Source organism: Merops nubicus, unplaced genomic scaffold (assembly GCF_000691845.1).
Source record: "Merops nubicus isolate BGI_N331 unplaced genomic scaffold, ASM69184v1 scaffold2984, whole genome shotgun sequence".
NCBI classification, from domain to species: domain Eukaryota; kingdom Metazoa; phylum Chordata; class Aves; order Coraciiformes; family Meropidae; genus Merops; species Merops nubicus.
In genome coordinates this window covers 866-18885 of record NW_008606025.1, presented here as the reverse complement: position 1 = coordinate 18885, position 18020 = coordinate 866, and the positions used below count along the sequence as shown (strand labels likewise).

The 18020-nt window shown below is 35.5% G+C and overlaps 1 protein-coding gene across 1 annotated transcript in view; it reads left to right on the top strand.

The window, feature by feature from the left end:
* The window catches only part of ZNF236 (zinc finger protein 236), a gene marked incomplete at its 3' end in the record, with an annotated part of 43703 nt that extends 26244 nt beyond the window's left edge, over positions 1-17459 (top strand). Inside the window, exons 11-22 of the mRNA XM_008939492.1 lie at positions 707-910; positions 2700-2844; positions 4398-4658; positions 4911-5161; positions 5806-5907; positions 10800-10951; positions 12157-12263; positions 12356-12507; positions 12623-12835; positions 13314-13593; positions 14051-14154; positions 17094-17459. Coding sequence (XP_008937740.1) covers positions 707-910; positions 2700-2844; positions 4398-4658; positions 4911-5161; positions 5806-5907; positions 10800-10951; positions 12157-12263; positions 12356-12507; positions 12623-12835; positions 13314-13593; positions 14051-14154; positions 17094-17459 — 2337 coding nt within the window. The remainder of the gene's footprint in view (positions 1-706; positions 911-2699; positions 2845-4397; positions 4659-4910; positions 5162-5805; positions 5908-10799; positions 10952-12156; positions 12264-12355; positions 12508-12622; positions 12836-13313; positions 13594-14050; positions 14155-17093) is intronic.
* Positions 17460-18020: the final 561 nt, after the last annotated feature.

Genomic DNA, 18020 nt, shown 5'->3' with positions numbered 1-18020 from the left:
GTGCATCTCTTCCACCTGGGATTTTAAAGAGCATTCTTCATAATACCCACTCATGTTTCTTGGCCTACACAAGATTTCCCCTTGAACACAAGCTGGAAGTTCATTGCTTTGGCTGTCTCTGTAACTTACCAAGTACTCCAGTGTCCCTTCCAAGGAGTGATTTCTACTGGATTTTGCATTGCAGAAGTCTTTCTTTAATAACTCCTGCTGACATGCTTTTTTGACTGCTATCCAAACTGTTGAATTTTTCAGAGACTGACCTAGAATTTCTTCAAACTTTGTCACATCACTGTTCCTCTGTTTTATCCTACTGTGTAACATTTGTGTTTCCTGATTTTTTTTTTTTTTTTTTTTTTCTCACAGTGTTTTAACAGTTTGTTTTGGAAGGACATTTGACCTATCTGCAATTCTTAGCATAGCTTCTGGTGGAACCCTTTGAGAATTGCTGTCTCTTTTGCAACATCTTGTTTCCTTATTATAAGCTTCCTTAAAGTGATGTGAACAGTTAGTTAGTTCAGCATTTTTATATTTACTTTTGATTAAATTTCATGCATTTATTTTGCAAACCTATTTGACAATAAACACCCTGATCAAAAACAAAAAAGAAAATACAAAAAAAAAGAGAGAATCTGTATCCCAAAGCACCAATTCTAGGGTGATGGAAATAAAATCAGAAATTGATTTTTTTTCTTTTACTCTTTTGCAGGTGTTAGGCCTTTTGCTTGTCCTCACTGTGACAAGAAGTTCAGAACTTCAGGCCACCGGAAAACTCACATTGCTTCACATTTTAAACATACAGAACTAAGAAAGCTGAGACATCAACGTAAGCCTGCAAAAGTTCGAGTAGGGAAGACGAGTGTCCCAGTACCAGACATTCCTTTGCAAGAGCCCATACTCATAACTGATTTAGGTAAAGAGCAAGTAAATCCATACTGCCTTGAAATTTGAATTTCACTGGAAAATAGAGGTCACGATTTAATCAAGTGAACACATTCAGAGCTTGCTTAGAAAGATGCACTTTGAAATAAAGTCATCAGAAGCAATCAGGCTTCAGAAAAATGCTGTATTTTGTAGTTTGTTTGCACTAGAACTAATAATAAGGTTTTTTTTTAATTACAGAGAAATTGTCATCCTTACCAGAAAAAAAAAGCGTGTGCATATTTGCATAACTATTGTTAGACTGTTGGTTTAGAAAAGTAACAGTCTGTGGCCTAGATTGTACTTTGGAAGAATGTGTATTCAAAGGGCAAATATTAATCAGTCAGTGTGTTACATGATTTTAGTGTATTTGTTATAATTGTGACATCAACTGAATTAGTGGTAATCATTAGTCGTAATATTTCAAAAAAAGGGCAGAATAATTCTGGAATGTGCTGTAGAGAATTTATATGGTTATTTTAATTCTATTGTAGAGTAATTGCTAGAACATAAGTAAAACCACCTTTGGGAAGAAGGTAAGTTGTTGTGCAACTCAATCAAGACAATATATATTATTCTCCCATAGAGGCCAACGTAGTGGTCAAGATGTTTACTCTTCATTGTTGTTTGACTCACCAGTCTGCTGTCCTCTGCCCTGTCTGTTGTTCAGTCATCTTTATATAGTAGAATATTATATTGATAATATCTTTAGCATAAAATATATATATCATTCTTTAAAAATTCTTTTACTTTCACTGCTTCCAAGAATTACTGTATGCAAGAGGAGTCGCTACTTTGGTATAGGGTATGAGAAACTTAAATTTTCAGAGTAGCAAGAAAACGTAGGTGGTAGCTTCAGATAACTTGATAGCACAATATTTCTTTTTTGAGTAAATCCTGGGAACAGGTACAGTCTTATTTCTCGATTTGCAAGAAAAGAGCACTTCAATACAACTAAGATCTGTGCAGTAGAATACTGGGTTTTGGAAAAAAAAAAAACAATATTAACAAAAAAAAACACTATAAAAGTTGTTTCCTACAGGTATGGATAACACATGAACTCTGCTGATATTGGAGTGTTCAGGGTAAAAACAAGAATTCCACCATCTGTCTTTAAGGTGTAATTTTTTTTTTTCAGCCAACTGGCAATGTTTCCACTGTTCCAGAAGAAAAATCCTACTTCTTTTAGAAATACAGACTAATATTGGTGCTTTATAATAGTGTTAACTTTTGAGTTGCACCTTTGATAGGAAAAAACATTTGATATGTATTTTGCTTTTTAAAAAAGTATAAATTATTTTAAAATTTTATTAAAAAGTCTGCAAATTGTTCTCTACCATTCTGAGAGTTAACTAAATTATTTTGCTTTTACACAATTAAAAATAACTGAGAGTAAATATTTGTCGTACAGAGTTCCTTCTCTTCTGATTTGGAAGACTTATGTTAACTCCTGTACACTGCTACTAATTATCAGCACAATAGAATGTCAGAAGGAATTTAGAAAGTTGGCCTGTGGTTTGGAGTTTTGTGGTTTTGTTTTGTTTTGCATTTTTATTATGTAGAATTTTTTTAGGTTTGGTTTTGTTTTATTAAGAGAAAATGTTCTTACTAGACCAACTGACTTAGCTGGGGAAGGTGAAGGAAGTTTTGGCATACACATTTATAAATATATATATGTATAACATTTTTCAGGTCTGAGGAAGATAAACTGAGGAAGATAAAGCTTCAAAATAATTTTGTCAATTAATTTTTATCCTTTTTTTGTGTATGTTTGTGTTCAGGTCTTATCCAGCCAATCCCAAGGAACAGCCAGTTCTTCCAAAATTATTTTAACAATAATTTTGTGAATGATGCAGAAAGACCATACAAATGTTTTTATTGCCATCGAGCCTATAAAAAATCCTGTCATCTTAAACAACACATCAGGTAAAATAAGTAGGAAGAAGAAAGAAAATGTATGTAATAAATTTATGGAAAGACATTAAATTTATGTAGTGTTCACTGAGAAGACTTCTTTTTTAACCCTCTCTAAAGTAATGAACCAGTGACACACCAGAGGTGCTCGTATCTAAGGAAAGATTCCATACATGCGGGTGGCAATCTGCTTGTTCCTGCAGTGTGAGCTCTGTACCACTTTTTTCTGATTCAAATCATGGTGATTTCCTCATGTTCTCCTTACAAATAAAGTTCTGTATTGGTGGGTTGTCTAACTGGCTTGAAATAGTTCTTGGTCTCTTTATGCTTCTTAAATAGGCAGGGGGTAAGGCCTTGCAGTATCACATGTCTTGCTTTTGTAATATCCTCTTTGGATTTCTCACCATCTTTTGTAGATAGAATCAAGCTAAACTGATGTAAATCAAAATAATTGCAACTTAGTAAGTGTTGCTGGTTTGCATAATCTCCTTCACTGAAGTAGTTGATCTTAATTGTTTCACACTTCTCTCTGACACAGGGGGAGATGTGTAGTAGTGGTATTTACAACAGAGCAGTGTCTGAATAGTGTGTCAGATCTCCTGCAGGCACACGGAGCAAGGGTTGTGATGCCCTACCTCTGATTTCTGTGTTAGCAAAACAGTCTTGGATTCTGTCACATTTCTTTGTTATGACATCTGATGTGCTGGTTCAAACTTCTAAGGCAACTGTAATCATAAGACAGCCCTAACTTTTCCCAATTTTATGAAATAATGCTTCCTTTAGAATCATAGAATCACAGAATCCTTTAGGTTGGAAGAGATCTCCAAGATCATCAAGTCCAACAATCAAGCCAGCACTTCTAAGTCCTCTGCAAAAAGGACTTTATTTTCCATTTCCTAGCATTCACATTGCCTTCCTCCTGGCTGTTTCCTCCATTCTGTTTCCTAACCTGTCCTTCTTCAGCTGATGTATCGATGTAGGAAACTGAAAGGAAACTCCTCAAGCACCTCTGGAGGAGTATAGTGAGGGGGACATGCTCATAGTATAGGTGAGAGTGTTTCCCCACTTGAATGTTGTTTCCCACAGCCTGAAAGACTATTTGTACTGTGCCTTGTTCAGGAGCTATTCAGGATGGACACAAGCGCGCTTTTTTTTCCCCAAAATTTTTTCTTCAGTCTAGTGGCAGTATATAATAGAAAGAAAACTGTATATTTTTTTCTCCAAACTTTTGTTGACATTGTTTTAGCTGATTTGAGGAGAACACATGTGAATGATAATAGAGTAGTCTGAAGAACTAGGATGTTATCTGGTGTGGAAAAATTCAACCCGAGCATTTTAATTGACACAAAGTATGATCAGAGAAGGAGATTGGGCTGTAGAACGTAGTTAAAACTGTCAGGCAATATTGATGCTAGCTCTGCCCCTGATGAGATGCAGATTGTTTATAATTTATTAAACCTCTAATTTCTGGGTTTTCATCACTGGTCAGTCACCTTAGTTTGGTTTATTTTGCTCGTTTTAAATTAAATTTGGTCTTTTCATAACTTCTGCTTTCTCTTCAAAAGGTCGCATACTGGTGAAAAGCCATTTAAGTGCTCTCAGTGTGGAAGAGGTTTTGTGTCAGCTGGAGTTCTGAAGGCACATATTAGAACACACACTGGACTGAAAGCTTTTAAGTGTCTTATATGCAATGGGGCCTTCACTACTGGTGGCAGCCTCCGGCGACACATGGGGATCCATAATGACCTTCGACCGTATATGTGTCCCTATTGTCAAAAAACATTCAAAACATCACTAAACTGTAAAAAACACATGAAGACTCATAGGTAGGTTTATAACTTTTATATGTAACCTTCAATGTATTTAAGTAGGCCTTCCTTAAAGGTAATTGGAAAGGCAGCTTCGCTCTGTAGCAGATGTTAATAATTGAATAAGGGCATTTATTTGTGTAGCAAACACTTAAGTAGCTCTGAAGGTGCAATAAATTACAGTGTATCATAAAAATAAAAATCTGTGTAAATACTTAGGGTAATGGTCTAACTGAAGCCATAAAAAGACCTTCTTAAATTTCCTTGCAGATACGAACTTGCACAGCAACTTCAGCAGCATCAGCAGTCTAATTCAATAGAAGATTCTACTGTAGATCAGCAGAGCATCCATGTTTCCACACAGATGCAAGTGGAGATTGAAAGTGATGGGCTACAGCAGTCAGAAGCTGTTGCAACAGATCAGCAGGCCATTTTAGAGTTAGACCAGCAGCCAGTAGTAGGCACAGAAGAAACGGCACTTGAACAACAACTGGCTGATCAGCCTTTAGAGCAAGATGAGGGTGAGTATTTGAAATATGATAAGGTTTATAAAAGGAGGTAAGTTTACAAGTTCTTGAATAACTTTTCCTTCATGAATTTAAATTATTTGAGTTTCAAGATAATGCAAGTAAACAACTAGAAAAATACGTGGTGCAAAACCTAACTACTTAAAGTATACTGTACAGTTTCATTGGTGTTTAGGTTTACTGTGAAGTATATAAAAGAATTAAGGTTTGCACCATTTAGTCGTATCAGAACTACTAAACCAAATATACAGAAAAATGTGTGCACAGAACTTTACCACATCGCCTCTATTATTAATCAAAAGCACTGCTGTATAGCCTACTTAGGAAGTAATACCTGTGTTTTGAAGTGGGAGAAAATAAAATATTTCATGCACTTTGTTAGTAACAGTGGACAGAGCATTTTGGTTTTGCTTATTTTTTCTTCATGGTATAATGAGTTAGCAAGTACAATAATGAGTAAAGATTTAAATACCTATTAAGGCAATATTTTAAAATTTATTTTTAATGCAGTAAAAATACAGATGACTACAAAATATAGGGTTTTGGAAACAGCTGAATTACCCAGTTAATTACATCATATTTTCTTGATAGTATTTCCCTTTTCTTTTTTCCCCCTCCTCTTCCCTTCCCCATTTCAGATAGATTTGTGACATCCCAGCATGCTTTACAGGAAAACATCACTCAATTTGAACAGCAAGCTATAACACAGCAGCCGTTTGATCAACAGGGCTTATCACAAGGTTAGTAATTAGAGGTTCTTCCAGTGATTTTTATAAACTTAGCTTTACAGGATAGCTGTGATGAAGCATGTCAAAACTGGGCATCCACAGTCAAAGAACTGCAATGCAGAGAACTTCCAATAACTTTTTCTTAAATTAGTATTTTGAAACTGTATGTGGTAGAATATTCTGAATACTTTAAATAGATTTTGCTTTTGCAAGCTGATGCTTTGTCATAACAGCAGGGGGTTTGTAGTCAGGCATTTCATATTCTTTTCTTGATTGTGTTTGGAATTGCTGTGGCTGTAGGCAGTTCAAACAAATTTGCCCCTAAATATATGTGCTTATAACTGAAGATCATCAGAAACGTGATACAAGATTTGACTGAGTAGCTCTTGGGATTCATTATGGAAAAAGTGCAAAATCTAATCACATAGAAATCATACTTTCACCTAACCACAGCAGTTCCTTTTCTACTTTATAAAACTACATAAGTAACAAATTAAGAGATTGTAAACAGTTGGAAACTTAGACACAAGGTACTAAGAAATATGTGTAAGCTTTATGTAGCCTGCAGAGAATGAAGAAATGAAGGTGTTCCTTCACTTTGCACTGCTGAATTTCTTGAGTTGTTGCTTGATATGAAGCTACTGGTTTAGTTCATTTGTTTTGAATGGGAAGAGTACCTCACTGGCTGACTGGTTGATCTTTTCCTCCTTGTTTCTGACTCCAGCAAGTAACTTCACATATTTATGTAACCAGTAACTGGTATTCCACCTCCTTAAACTTCTCTGTTCTAATGTCATTCCCTGAACAATTGTATAGTGCTTGTTGTAAAAACATAATTGGCTGTGCTAAGTTGCATGACACTGTGAAGAAATAGTATCATTTGTTGCTGATTCTAATTCTCTAGGTTTTGCTGCTTTGTATGTATCTGAAAAAGTCTGCACCTTTATAAAATGAGACTCAACTAGGTCCTATTAAAGCCCTATGGATTATTTTTCTTGGTTACCTTTTACAGTTTTCGAAATGAATGAAAAGAGACTACAGAAAAAAAAAAAATGCAACTTTTCACTCTGTGTTCCTTTCAAGAGCAGTGGTGCTTTTTGTTTGGATTTTTAAAGCTCCTTTCAATTTGAAAATCCAATACGTAAACCTTGTTTTGTTAACTTACTTAGGCTTCATTTTCTATGTATGTGTATCTTCACCATTAAATAAATATTGAATACGGAGTGATTTCTTGGGGTGGGGCCAGACTTCTAGATCTCACAGAACAAGTCTTTCATCATCAGAAATCTAGGCTGATCATCGGTGCATTGTAAAATTGGCACAGAGAATCAGAACATTTGTAGTGTGGGGTTTTTAAAGTCTCATTTGTATAAGATGTCTCCTGTTCTACTTGGAATCTCATCCACAGATTCCCAACTCTTTGAAGTTTCCTTGAAGATCCTGGAGCCCTTCAAAATTTTTGAATTTCAGGTAGGTAAGCATTTGCGCGGATGCATGCGTTAAATTGGTCGACCCTCTCCCTATGTCTGCATCTGTGCTTCATGCTCCTAATTTCTTTTCCTGTCAGCTAGGCAGAACATTCAAGCTTAAAACTACATCTTTTTTTATACTTAATATTTATAGGCTATTATTCTTGTTAAAATATTTTGGCTCAGTGTTTTATTAATAAACAAGGTAGGAGTTTTAAAAAATCTTTGCTAGGCTTTTTATTTTCTTTTTCCTTTTTGAAGGAAAAAAAAAATAAAATCTTTGCATTTCAGACATATGAGGCTGATCTCTAGGTCTGCACAGACCTGTCAGAGCCCTGTTTTTTCATTCAGGTTTGTTTGTGATACTTTTACAGAATTGCTGGTTTGTTCAGATAGATTTTCTTCTTGATGTGTTCAGACTTGTAAAGAAGTGCAGATCTTAATGAGGGTGCTGCTGTATCATAATCTATTATTCATTTGAGCTAGATTTGAAGACTAAGAAAAAGGGCTTCAGTGTTCTTTGTAGTTCACATATGGGCATCTTCAAATGAAGACTTTTTAGTGAGGTCAGAATAACCAAATGCATCTTTTATCAGAAAATGTCTTTGGGTTACTGAATATCGTCTGTCACCAAATGTGTTTTCATATAGATTGTCACTTTTTCTTCCTTTAAAGTCTTCTTTGCAAGCATGGTTGAGTGTTAGTAATTCAGTTAACGGTGATAGGAGAGTGATCTTTAAAAACTACAAGAAGTCCAAATGCTGTTATTCTGTAGCCTGTACAAATATACCTTTGCCACCAGACTGCTGTTTTGCTTTCCAAAGAAGTTGATCTGCAATATCAAGATTTGGAATTCCAACTCTTTCAGTAACTATTTACACATTGATTCTAGTCCATACTGTTCAACTGGTTCCTAACTGACCTTGGAAGCAAACCTGCAGAACATTTAATTGCCAGTCAGTGACTCCCACCGAGGTGTGTGTGTGTGCATGTAGATATGGTTGCAAAGTTAGAATTCACATGATCTGTCATTAAAGACTTCCAAGTTTTGCCTACACTAAAATATTTGCCTTAGCCTATTGTACTGTTGTTTTCTCATTCTCATGTGCAAGACACATCTTTCCACTAGTGAACTGATTTCCAGAGCATTCTGTTTTTTCCTGTGTGTTTTGTGAGTGTGGAAGGAGAATAGGTTGGGTGATGTCCTCTAGCAAAGAAAACGCAAGCAGTGTAGGTGATTACTTGTACTGAAATAACACAAAATCCAATTCCAAGTTTAGAGGACTTTGTAATAAGAGACTCTCCTTACTATATAGAGATTAAGATGCTCTCCATTCTTTGAAGATTAAGAAAAGCCTTCTGGGAAACCACATAATGATTAAAATGAGAACAGGAGACAAAGGTTCTGAAATACATTTCTGTATCTATCTCAGACTCAATGTCTGTGCTTTGGTGTTTGGTTTTTTGATTATTTTAATGCTGTTTTGTAGCAGTAGTAGGGTGGTAGAAAATGCCTTCAGCATGCTCAAATTTATCAGATCTTTTTTAAATTTTGAGAGGAAATTGATCTTTATACTTCAGTAGGAACTGAGCAAAATAGAGATACATCATATATATTCTTGCTACAGCACTGGTTTGTTTATTCCAGAACTACTTTCAGAAGCAGTATTTCCTTCTTCAGTTTGTCCCAAAATATCTTTAAATTCAGAACTTTTCTTCCTGAGCGTTTTGTTACATGATTCTGGGAAATTTTTCAGGGTGTCAATAATTGCTTTTATTAAAACAATGAAGTGAAACAAGTCATGCTATAGCAACCTCTTTTCTCCTTCTTAGCTAGTCAAAATTACTCGCCAATTAAAAAAAAAAAAAACCTTTGGGTTTTATAAATACCTTTTTTTTTTTAATTTTAATAGCTACTCCTTTTTTTTTTTTTTTTTTTTTACATAGGGCATGGAAGCAGCATCACCTTTTTGCTTCAGTTTCTTGAGGCTTGTTTTTTTATGGTCTCATGAAGTGTAATGGGAATACCATTTTTCCATGAAGGTGCTTTTAAAATGTATTTGAGAACAGGCAATGGCAGCTCTCTTATCACCATAGAGCTTTGCACTGCTGTTCTTCAGGCTACCTTCTGTCATTTCACTAAGAGTAACTGAGGTGCAAGGTTCAGCTTGTTGAGTCTTTTTCTTATAATCTTGGTAGTTCTAGGAGAGAAAACAAATTGCATCACTAATTTTGGTGATAAGTTACAACCCGACTAATAATGTGTTCAAGGTTTGTTTGTTTGTTAGTTTTCATTCTATGGTGTGAGCAATAGCATACAAGTAGGCTTTTTTCCTCTGCTGATGACAGTATTCTTCTGCTGTGAAAAGTCTTTTTAGAAAATTTCTGCTTAAACTTCATACATACCATTTTTTTTATATACTGTAATTCTTTAAGCATTACTTTTTTGGCCCTTGATGCTGTGATCATCTGATGTGGGTTTGTTTCTACCCTGTTCTCATAATCTTCACCCTTTTTGTCCACTAAAGGCAAACTGCACAGAAAGAGTAAAGTTGCTGCCCTTAATTATCGATACTAAGAGTTTCATTTTTTTTTCCACATAACATTGATTTTAAAAAAAAAAAAAAAATATTAGAAGTATTAAGGCTTAGAGGGATTGGTAAAAGGGCATCCCTAATAGCATTAAAAAGCCATGCAACCTGAGATGGGTCTGAATTCTCTGGGTCTGAATCATTGATCATTATCATTTCATTCATTCATTTAGAAAAGGAGGTTCTTAAGATCTGATATTTCAGAACAAAACCAAATGAAAATTTCAGGCTTTTATACTGGAAATGTGAATAAAAATGTTTATTTTTTACTTTGCAGTTTGCCTTTGAGAGGCTTTACTTTACTATTATCTAAAGCGTGGGAATATGTGGAGGAGATCCAAAGTAGGAGAAAATGGGGTTACTTTACCAGAAACTGGAGTTCTCCTATTGGGTCATCTCCTCCACTCACCCGCCATCCTCCCCACTGAGCTTTGCATCCTTGTGATCGGCTTCCAGTGTAGTTAAGGGAGCGTGGTACCAACGTGGATAAAGGGAGATGGGTCAACCTGTTTGACACATGCATGCTTACATACAAGAAATTCAAAATTTCAATGGCTCTAAGGTAATTATGGCACACCGAAGAAACTTCAAACAGTGTTTTTCTGTGGAGGAGATTTTTCCAATAGAATTCCAGCTCATGGTAAGTCACCCTGTTACGCATATTACATAGACGCCAGAAACCTTTCTGTATTTTGACACTCAACAGTGAAGAGCATAAAATGAGTGTTGCTATATGGTAATAGTACTTAATCTCTTTTGGAGGTATTCTTCAATAAAGTGTGGTGTTATTCAAAGTCCAGTTGAGTGTATTTCCCAGCTTTGTGACTGTTTTAATTTCTGGCAGGTTTTACAGTCAATGACAGCTACAATCAACAGACTCAATTTCCGGCCGTACAGCAGCTGCAGGATTCAAGCACACTTGAATCTCAGGCTCTTTCAACAAGTTACCACCCACCAGCTCTTCTTCAGGTTCCAAGTACAGATGCTATTAATGTAGTAAGTACTGCTAGAAGGCAGATTTCATTCTTCTGTGTTCAGTGATGAGTTTCTTTGAATTACTTCATTGGTGATTGGGTCACCTGAGAAGTCAGAAGAGTTTGATGATTTATTTTCTAGACTGCTGATGTTTAACAACTGGAAAAGTGCAGGGAGGAGGATAAGTGACCCAGCTACATGTTTCTAAGAAAGAGTTGTATGTTTGGATACTTTAGGCTTAAAAAAGAATATAATACTATAGGGTTGGATTGTAAGTCTAAAACTAAGGAAAGGACCTGATGTTATAAAATAATTTAACATATAAATTATACATTCATACATATTTACATATAAATACTACTATTACAAATACTTTTACATTGTGTCCTAATTCTTTGCTTCGTATGGGTAGAGATATGATCAAGCAGTAAAAGTGACGTTATGATGTGTTGTGATTGTTCATGGAGCTTGCATATTGCAGTGTATGAAGTTTTTTAGTGGTTCTTACCTGGCTAAATTTGTAAAATAACTGCTAAAAATACAGTTCAAATACAAGTATTTATATAATAGTAGCAGTACTTGGCATGAAGACCATCTGTAGCAATTGTTTTACCATGATGACCTGCATATCATATTGTCTCTTTTTGCAATGGGCAAACATCAGAGAACTGGTTTGGGTTTTAGGATCTGCAAGACTTTGAGTAATCGAGGCTTTGGTTTTATTTTGAGTAATTGAGGCTTTGAATTTTTCTTATATTCAAATCTGAAAACATGCTGTCATTCTCCAGCATTAACTCTGTGGTGGTTTTTGCTTAGAGGGAAAGGCTGTTCAAAAAGTAGTGAAGACTGTCAGCACCACAGTGTATTTAGCTACTCAGTGGTGGGGGTCATACTGTTTAAAATGGCTGGTTTAATGTTAAATTTAACTCCTCAAACACCAGAAAATGTACAAGACTCGAGTTATGGTTTTGTGTAGATTCAGAGGGAGGTGTAAGTGCACCACATTGTTCATTCCAGTTCAGTAGGTGTACATTTTACTGCTTTCCTTCTCACTATGGAAGAATGAGGTATCATTTCACACTCTTTATTTCTTGTCAAAAATTTGTGAAAGCATGAATTCGATTACTTGTGGTGGCTGTAAATGCTGTGATTTTTTTTTCTTGCTTATTTGTGTGATTTCTTTCAGTATTGTGTTACTGAAATTTACTTGAGGCTTTGATTTCTAGACTACTCGCTTGATACAAGATCAGCCATCACAAGAGGAACTTGAATTGCATACCCAACGGCCTCATTTTCTTGAGGATAACGAAGATCAAAGCAGGCGTTCATATAGGTTTGTAATAATTTTAGGTTCTGTCACAATTTCGTGAATCTTTTATGGCTAGTAATTATATGCAACTAACAAAACCAATTTTCTTCTAATAGGTGTGAATATTGCAACAAGGGTTTTAAGAAATCCAGCCATTTGAAACAACACGTACGATCACATACTGGTGAGAAACCTTATAAATGCCAACTCTGTGGCCGCGGCTTTGTTTCCTCAGGAGTTCTTAAGTCACATGAGAAGACGCATACAGGTAACAGGGTATACCAGCTCTGCATTATCTTAACTCACATCTGGGTTTTGTAAATGTCCTGTGTAAGTAAACCTAAACAAATGGCATGCTACTTCTTTGTTTCTGTTACTTCAAGGAGTTAAAGCATTCAGCTGTAGCATTTGCAATACCTCCTTCACAACTAATGGCAGCCTTACCAGGCACATGGCAACTCACATGAGCATGAAGCCTTACAAGTGCCCATTCTGTGATGAAAGCTTTCGAACAACTGTTCACTGCAAAAAACATATGAAAAAACATCAGGCAGTCTCTTCAGCTGTAGCAGCAGCTACAGAAACAGGAGGGGGAGGTAAATTTCACTTTTACTCTTACAGTCTTTGCTACATAAAAAGTACAGATGTTTCAGTGGATTACATGAATGCTATAGCTATAACAGTAATGTTATAAATGAGCCTTCCAACATGGATAATATCTAATGTCCAAAGCCACTGAAATTGCTTTGTTACCTAAATTATTTAAAGAAATCAGTTTTCTAGGAGTCTGTCCAGTGTATTCAAGGTATTGTATTTTATGTAGTTTAGTGTGTCACTGAAGTAGAGCAATTGGTTTTTTTCCTAAAGAACATACGTGTATTGGATTATTGTAAAAATAAGAATCATAAATCCATCTTTTTTTAAAAGAAGTACAGACATGAATGGGTAGACCTCTGAAAGAGATGAAGTCCAAGCATGTAATGTAGTGGCCATGTGGTTAATACTAAGTTCTTCTATTTTTATAGTTTCAGCAGACATATCAAACTAAACAGATGTCTTTTTTTTTTTTAATAGTTGCATGTGTTGAAGATGATGATGAAAACTCTGAAAGGACTTCCAGAAAATCTCGTCCTGGTGTGATAACTTTTACAGAGGAAGAAACAGCAGAACTGGCAAAGATCAGGCCTCGAGAAAGTGCCACTGTCTCCGAAAAAGTTCTTGTCCAGTCTGCTGCAGAGAAAGACAGAATTAGTGAGATCAAAGATAAGCAAGCAGAACTGGAAGCAGAGCCCAAATATGCCAACTGCTGTAGTTATTGTCCCAAAAGCTTTAAAAAACCCAGTGATTTAGTCAGGTAAGGAATGGAAAAGTTTTGTGCCTTTTCAATTTCCTAAATTGTTCACGAGAAACTTAGCTGTAACAGCTTCATGGAACTTAGCTTATGCCTAAACTGAAGTTTGAGTCATTTACATACGCTTTTCTTTTTCAGAACAGTTTAAAAATGTGTCAAAATGTTACATGTTCTGAATATGACTAAACCAGACTTTTCATATTTCTTTTCCTGTAGTATTAAAATTATGATGTTTGGGAATAAATTATTTTTTCTTGCTATAGATCCTGCATATAAAAACATGTAAAAATAAGTTTGAGAAAAAGCAAATGCATAAATCATCATCTTTACTGTTTATGCTTCATTTAGTGTTAATAGAAGTATTTGATTAATTCTAAAATTAGTAAGATACAAAATAAGTATTTCTAGAAACTGAGGTAAAAGTAGAAATTCACATAGACATGTGTCCTGAAATCATTAGGCATGTTCGTATCCATACTGGGGAGAAGCCATATAAGTGTGAAGAATGTGGAAAGAGTTTCACTGTAAAATCTACTCTGGATTGCCATGTTAAAACACACACAGGTCAGTAGGATTTTGAATACCTATATTTAGAAACCAGTTACTTTCTTGGCAGACTGTTGTAACTAAAGATTTTACAAGGAACGGTGTGTTGCACTATGAACTGGGAAACAGCACTAGGAATGGCAGTGCTAGGTGAAATTTGGCACTTACTGTCATCATCAAATGACCCCTATTATGATGTTTTAAATAAACCATATTATTGTAAGCCTCTGTATAAATAGGCTTATAAAACAGTCTTAGCTCATGGCAAATCTATGTATGCATCTGTAATATTTTAGTTTCAAGTTTGCTGTAGCGTTTCAGTGCTAAATGATTTTCCTGATCAAGAGGAGTTGGGAGGATTTATAAAATGAACATTTATAGGTTTTTTTTCTTTAGTGTTTGTGCTGCTAAGTAGATTGGAAAATGAGAGTGTAAAAAATTAGAATATTCACCTATTTGAATCATGCAAATTGAAAATCTGATTTCTGTAATATTTAAGATTTTACAGTAATTTCTTTGTATCCGAGAGAGTTCTGATATTAGTAGCATCATTTTTTCAAACAGAGTTTTGTGTAAATTAAAAAGACAGTTCAAATATTTCATACTTGCTTTTGTCTTACCATTGAGCTTCTGTAATAAACCCAATCCTAAACTAATTTCTAAAACTGGCTACAGCTTTGCTAAGGAGCATTATAATCTTTTTTCAAAAATGTCAGAAAAAGAAAACTTTTAATGCTGTAATAGTTACTTTGCTTATGGCTCCCTTTCCAATACAGTGAGTGTATTTGTACTTTCTACAGTTCAGTAAGAAATACCATTGTGAGTTACACCAGATCTCTGGGTAGATTAGTGTCTCATCTCAGGTAGTAGCAGATCCTAAGGGTAATAAACAAATGGAGGATTTGTTCACATTCCTCCAGATTCAAACACTTTGCAAGCTGTGGGACTTGGAACTAGGGATTGAATCTTTTTTGCTTGCTACTTTATGGAATATTTTGCATTAGTTTTATCCTATTGTTTTCAGAACCCTGAAAAATGGTAAAAATTAATGACTTCCAATACATGCAGTAGTAATAGGTTCTTTGATGCAAATTTGGTTTCCAGTGTGCCACATGATAATTTTGTTCCTGTGCCTGCTAGTTCTTTTGTTTGAGAAATTGTAAGAAATATTTTCCCATTTTTCTTTTTTTCAAGATACTTATGATTTTACAGAATTTTAAATATAAAACAGAACTTTGTAAATCATTTTGGTACCCTTAACAGATTTTTCCAACCTGTTTTTCATGCTGTCTTTCCACATCAAGGGTATTATAATTTTGACTAGCTTGGGTCCTCACTCAGGTGCTTAAAGAACTCCCTTGCTCCAGCCTTGTGAAAATTGTCCACATAGTCCTGCCTTTGTTTTCAGTCTTATAACTATTTTTCTTTAATCCATGAAAGGACTCTGTCCTTTCATTCTGTGACGGCAGTTTTTTCTGAGGTCCTTTCATATAAAACTAGTGTAAAACTCAAAAAATCCATATACAGTTTGCAAGTGAAAATCTGGTCTCCTTTTCTCCTTGGTTTTATGTTGAGCCTTACTTATTTAAATGAACAGGAAAAAAAAATTTACAGGGTGATTGTCTGGAACTCCCCTTACAACAGTTCAGTTTGAAAAGCTCTTTGTCATCACCTGTGGAAGAAAGTTACCTGGATAGGAACCTACCTGACTTCATCTGTAATAAACATTGAAACATTAATGCACTTTTCTTTCTCCGTTCTCTCTCTCTCCCTGCTCCCTGCCCTTCTCCCAATAGGTGTTTTTTTGTTTTTAGTTAGAAAGTACTTAGATTATTTTTGTTGTGGGAGACAGCTTTGTTACAGTCCAGATGCCTCTTGTCTTACTGGTTCATGTTATTCTTGGTCTCTTTCTTCTCCATTATTTGAAACAGAATGTTGTCAGAGCTTCACTTAGTTCTGTTGAACACCGTGAGGGCAGTGTTAGTATTTTGTAATCTAAATCTCTAATCTGAAGCAGGCTGAATTGTAATTCGGGCATTTGAAGAGAGCTGCTTCTGTCTAAGTGGGAACTAGAACTCAGTAGCAGGACTCATAGGCACATGTTGATTTTCACAAGTAAATGACTCATGTCACCAGAGTACAGTAGTGCATTCTGATCTGGATGTTGAGTCAGTTTGGTTTAGGGTTGATCTAATGACTTGCCAGGTAAAAAGGATAACTTAGTTATGTGGAGTACTGCCATGATTTTTCAAAAGTATTTTTCTATCACATCTATAGAGAAGCCTTGCTTTTATTCTTTGGTGAGACAATTATACAAAATTTTAGGGAATTTTGCGAGTTACTGTGGGTTTTCAGCTACAGTGGCATGTTTTCTGACAGTTATTTACGTTGTTCTATGTGAATTGTACAACTGCGTATATGGTTAATGAAAAGAACTCTAGTTAACTCTTATTTGTAGTGCGTTAATATTTCCATTTGAGACCAAGGATTTTTTGAAATGTTGTGTGATCTTTAAGGAGATTGAGGCAAAGGCTGTAACAGAAGAATAAAAGTGCTGGAATTTAATAGGAAATGAGTGGATGAGTAAGGAGAAGCCAAATGCTGAAGGTCAAGATGAAACTTAATTCTTCAGTTTTATGAGCTCTGTAGTTAAAACAACTTGATTAGTCAGGAAGGTGTGATAATGAGGAGGACAGAGGCGCCAAAATGATCAAATAAGATTCTGCATGAAAGTTTTAACAGCATATTGAGTTTTACAAATAGGAAAAAAAGATACCCTTAATTGAGATCCTCAACACATTTGGAAAAGCAGACAAAATTATAAAGAAAAAGGCTAATTATTTCACATTTACTCCGTTCAAATTAGTATAGAGTCTGTATTTTTAAAATTACTGGTACAGTGCTATTGGTTTTCAGAGGGTTTATCACTTGTTTTTCTGTTTTTGATACTTGTCCAGGCCAGAAGCTCTTCAGCTGTCATGTGTGCAGCAATTCGTTTTCCACGAAGGGGAGCCTGAAGGTCCACATGCGGCTGCACACGGGAGCCAAGCCCTTCAAGTGCCCCCACTGTGACCTGCGGTTCCGCACCTCGGGGCGCAGGAAGACCCACATACAGTGCCATTACAAGTCAGAGACAAAGAAAGTTAGGAAGCCTGTAGCCCGTACTTCAGCTGAGGGACTACAACCAGTCAGCCTTCTTAATTCATCCTCAACGGACCCTAATGTTTTCATCATGAATAACTCTGTTTTGACCAGTCAGTTTGATCAAAATTTACTTCAGCAAGGACTTGTGGGCCAGGCTATCCTGCCTGCTTCGGTGTCAGGTAAAAATGGATGGCTTTTTGGTCTTGAGATCAAGTACTGAACTTTATTTTCTATTAGAGTTCAGATAATTATGCCAAACACTACTTTGAAACAGGTAAGAGTTGTACTGAATTCATGATTTGATGCACGGTGACATAAATAGGATTTTATTTAAATAAGTAGAAATGTATTTACATTTGTGAAAGGGAAAACGTATGTAGTTCACCTAGAAAGATTTCTTCAGTTCTGCTGTGGTGTTACACTGCAGAAAGGAAGAAGATAGAGATAACAAGTAGTTGGAGCACATTTGTTCTTTTTGGTAAGACTCTCTTGCCCTTTCTTAAACAGGAAAGAGCCAAACCAGTTTCTGTTAAGCTCTCTGTTCCTTCAGATTTATTCTGTGTTCAAGCATTAGATCATGGAGCAAAGAAAAGTGTGCCTCCACTAGTTACTGACATGAATAATGGAGATTGTGTTGTAAGTGCACACGCTCTCCTGTACATTTGTAGTTAATAGTATGAAATAAAAAAGAAAAAAAAAAAACCCCAACACCCTCAAAAAAAAAAAAAATCAACAAAAGA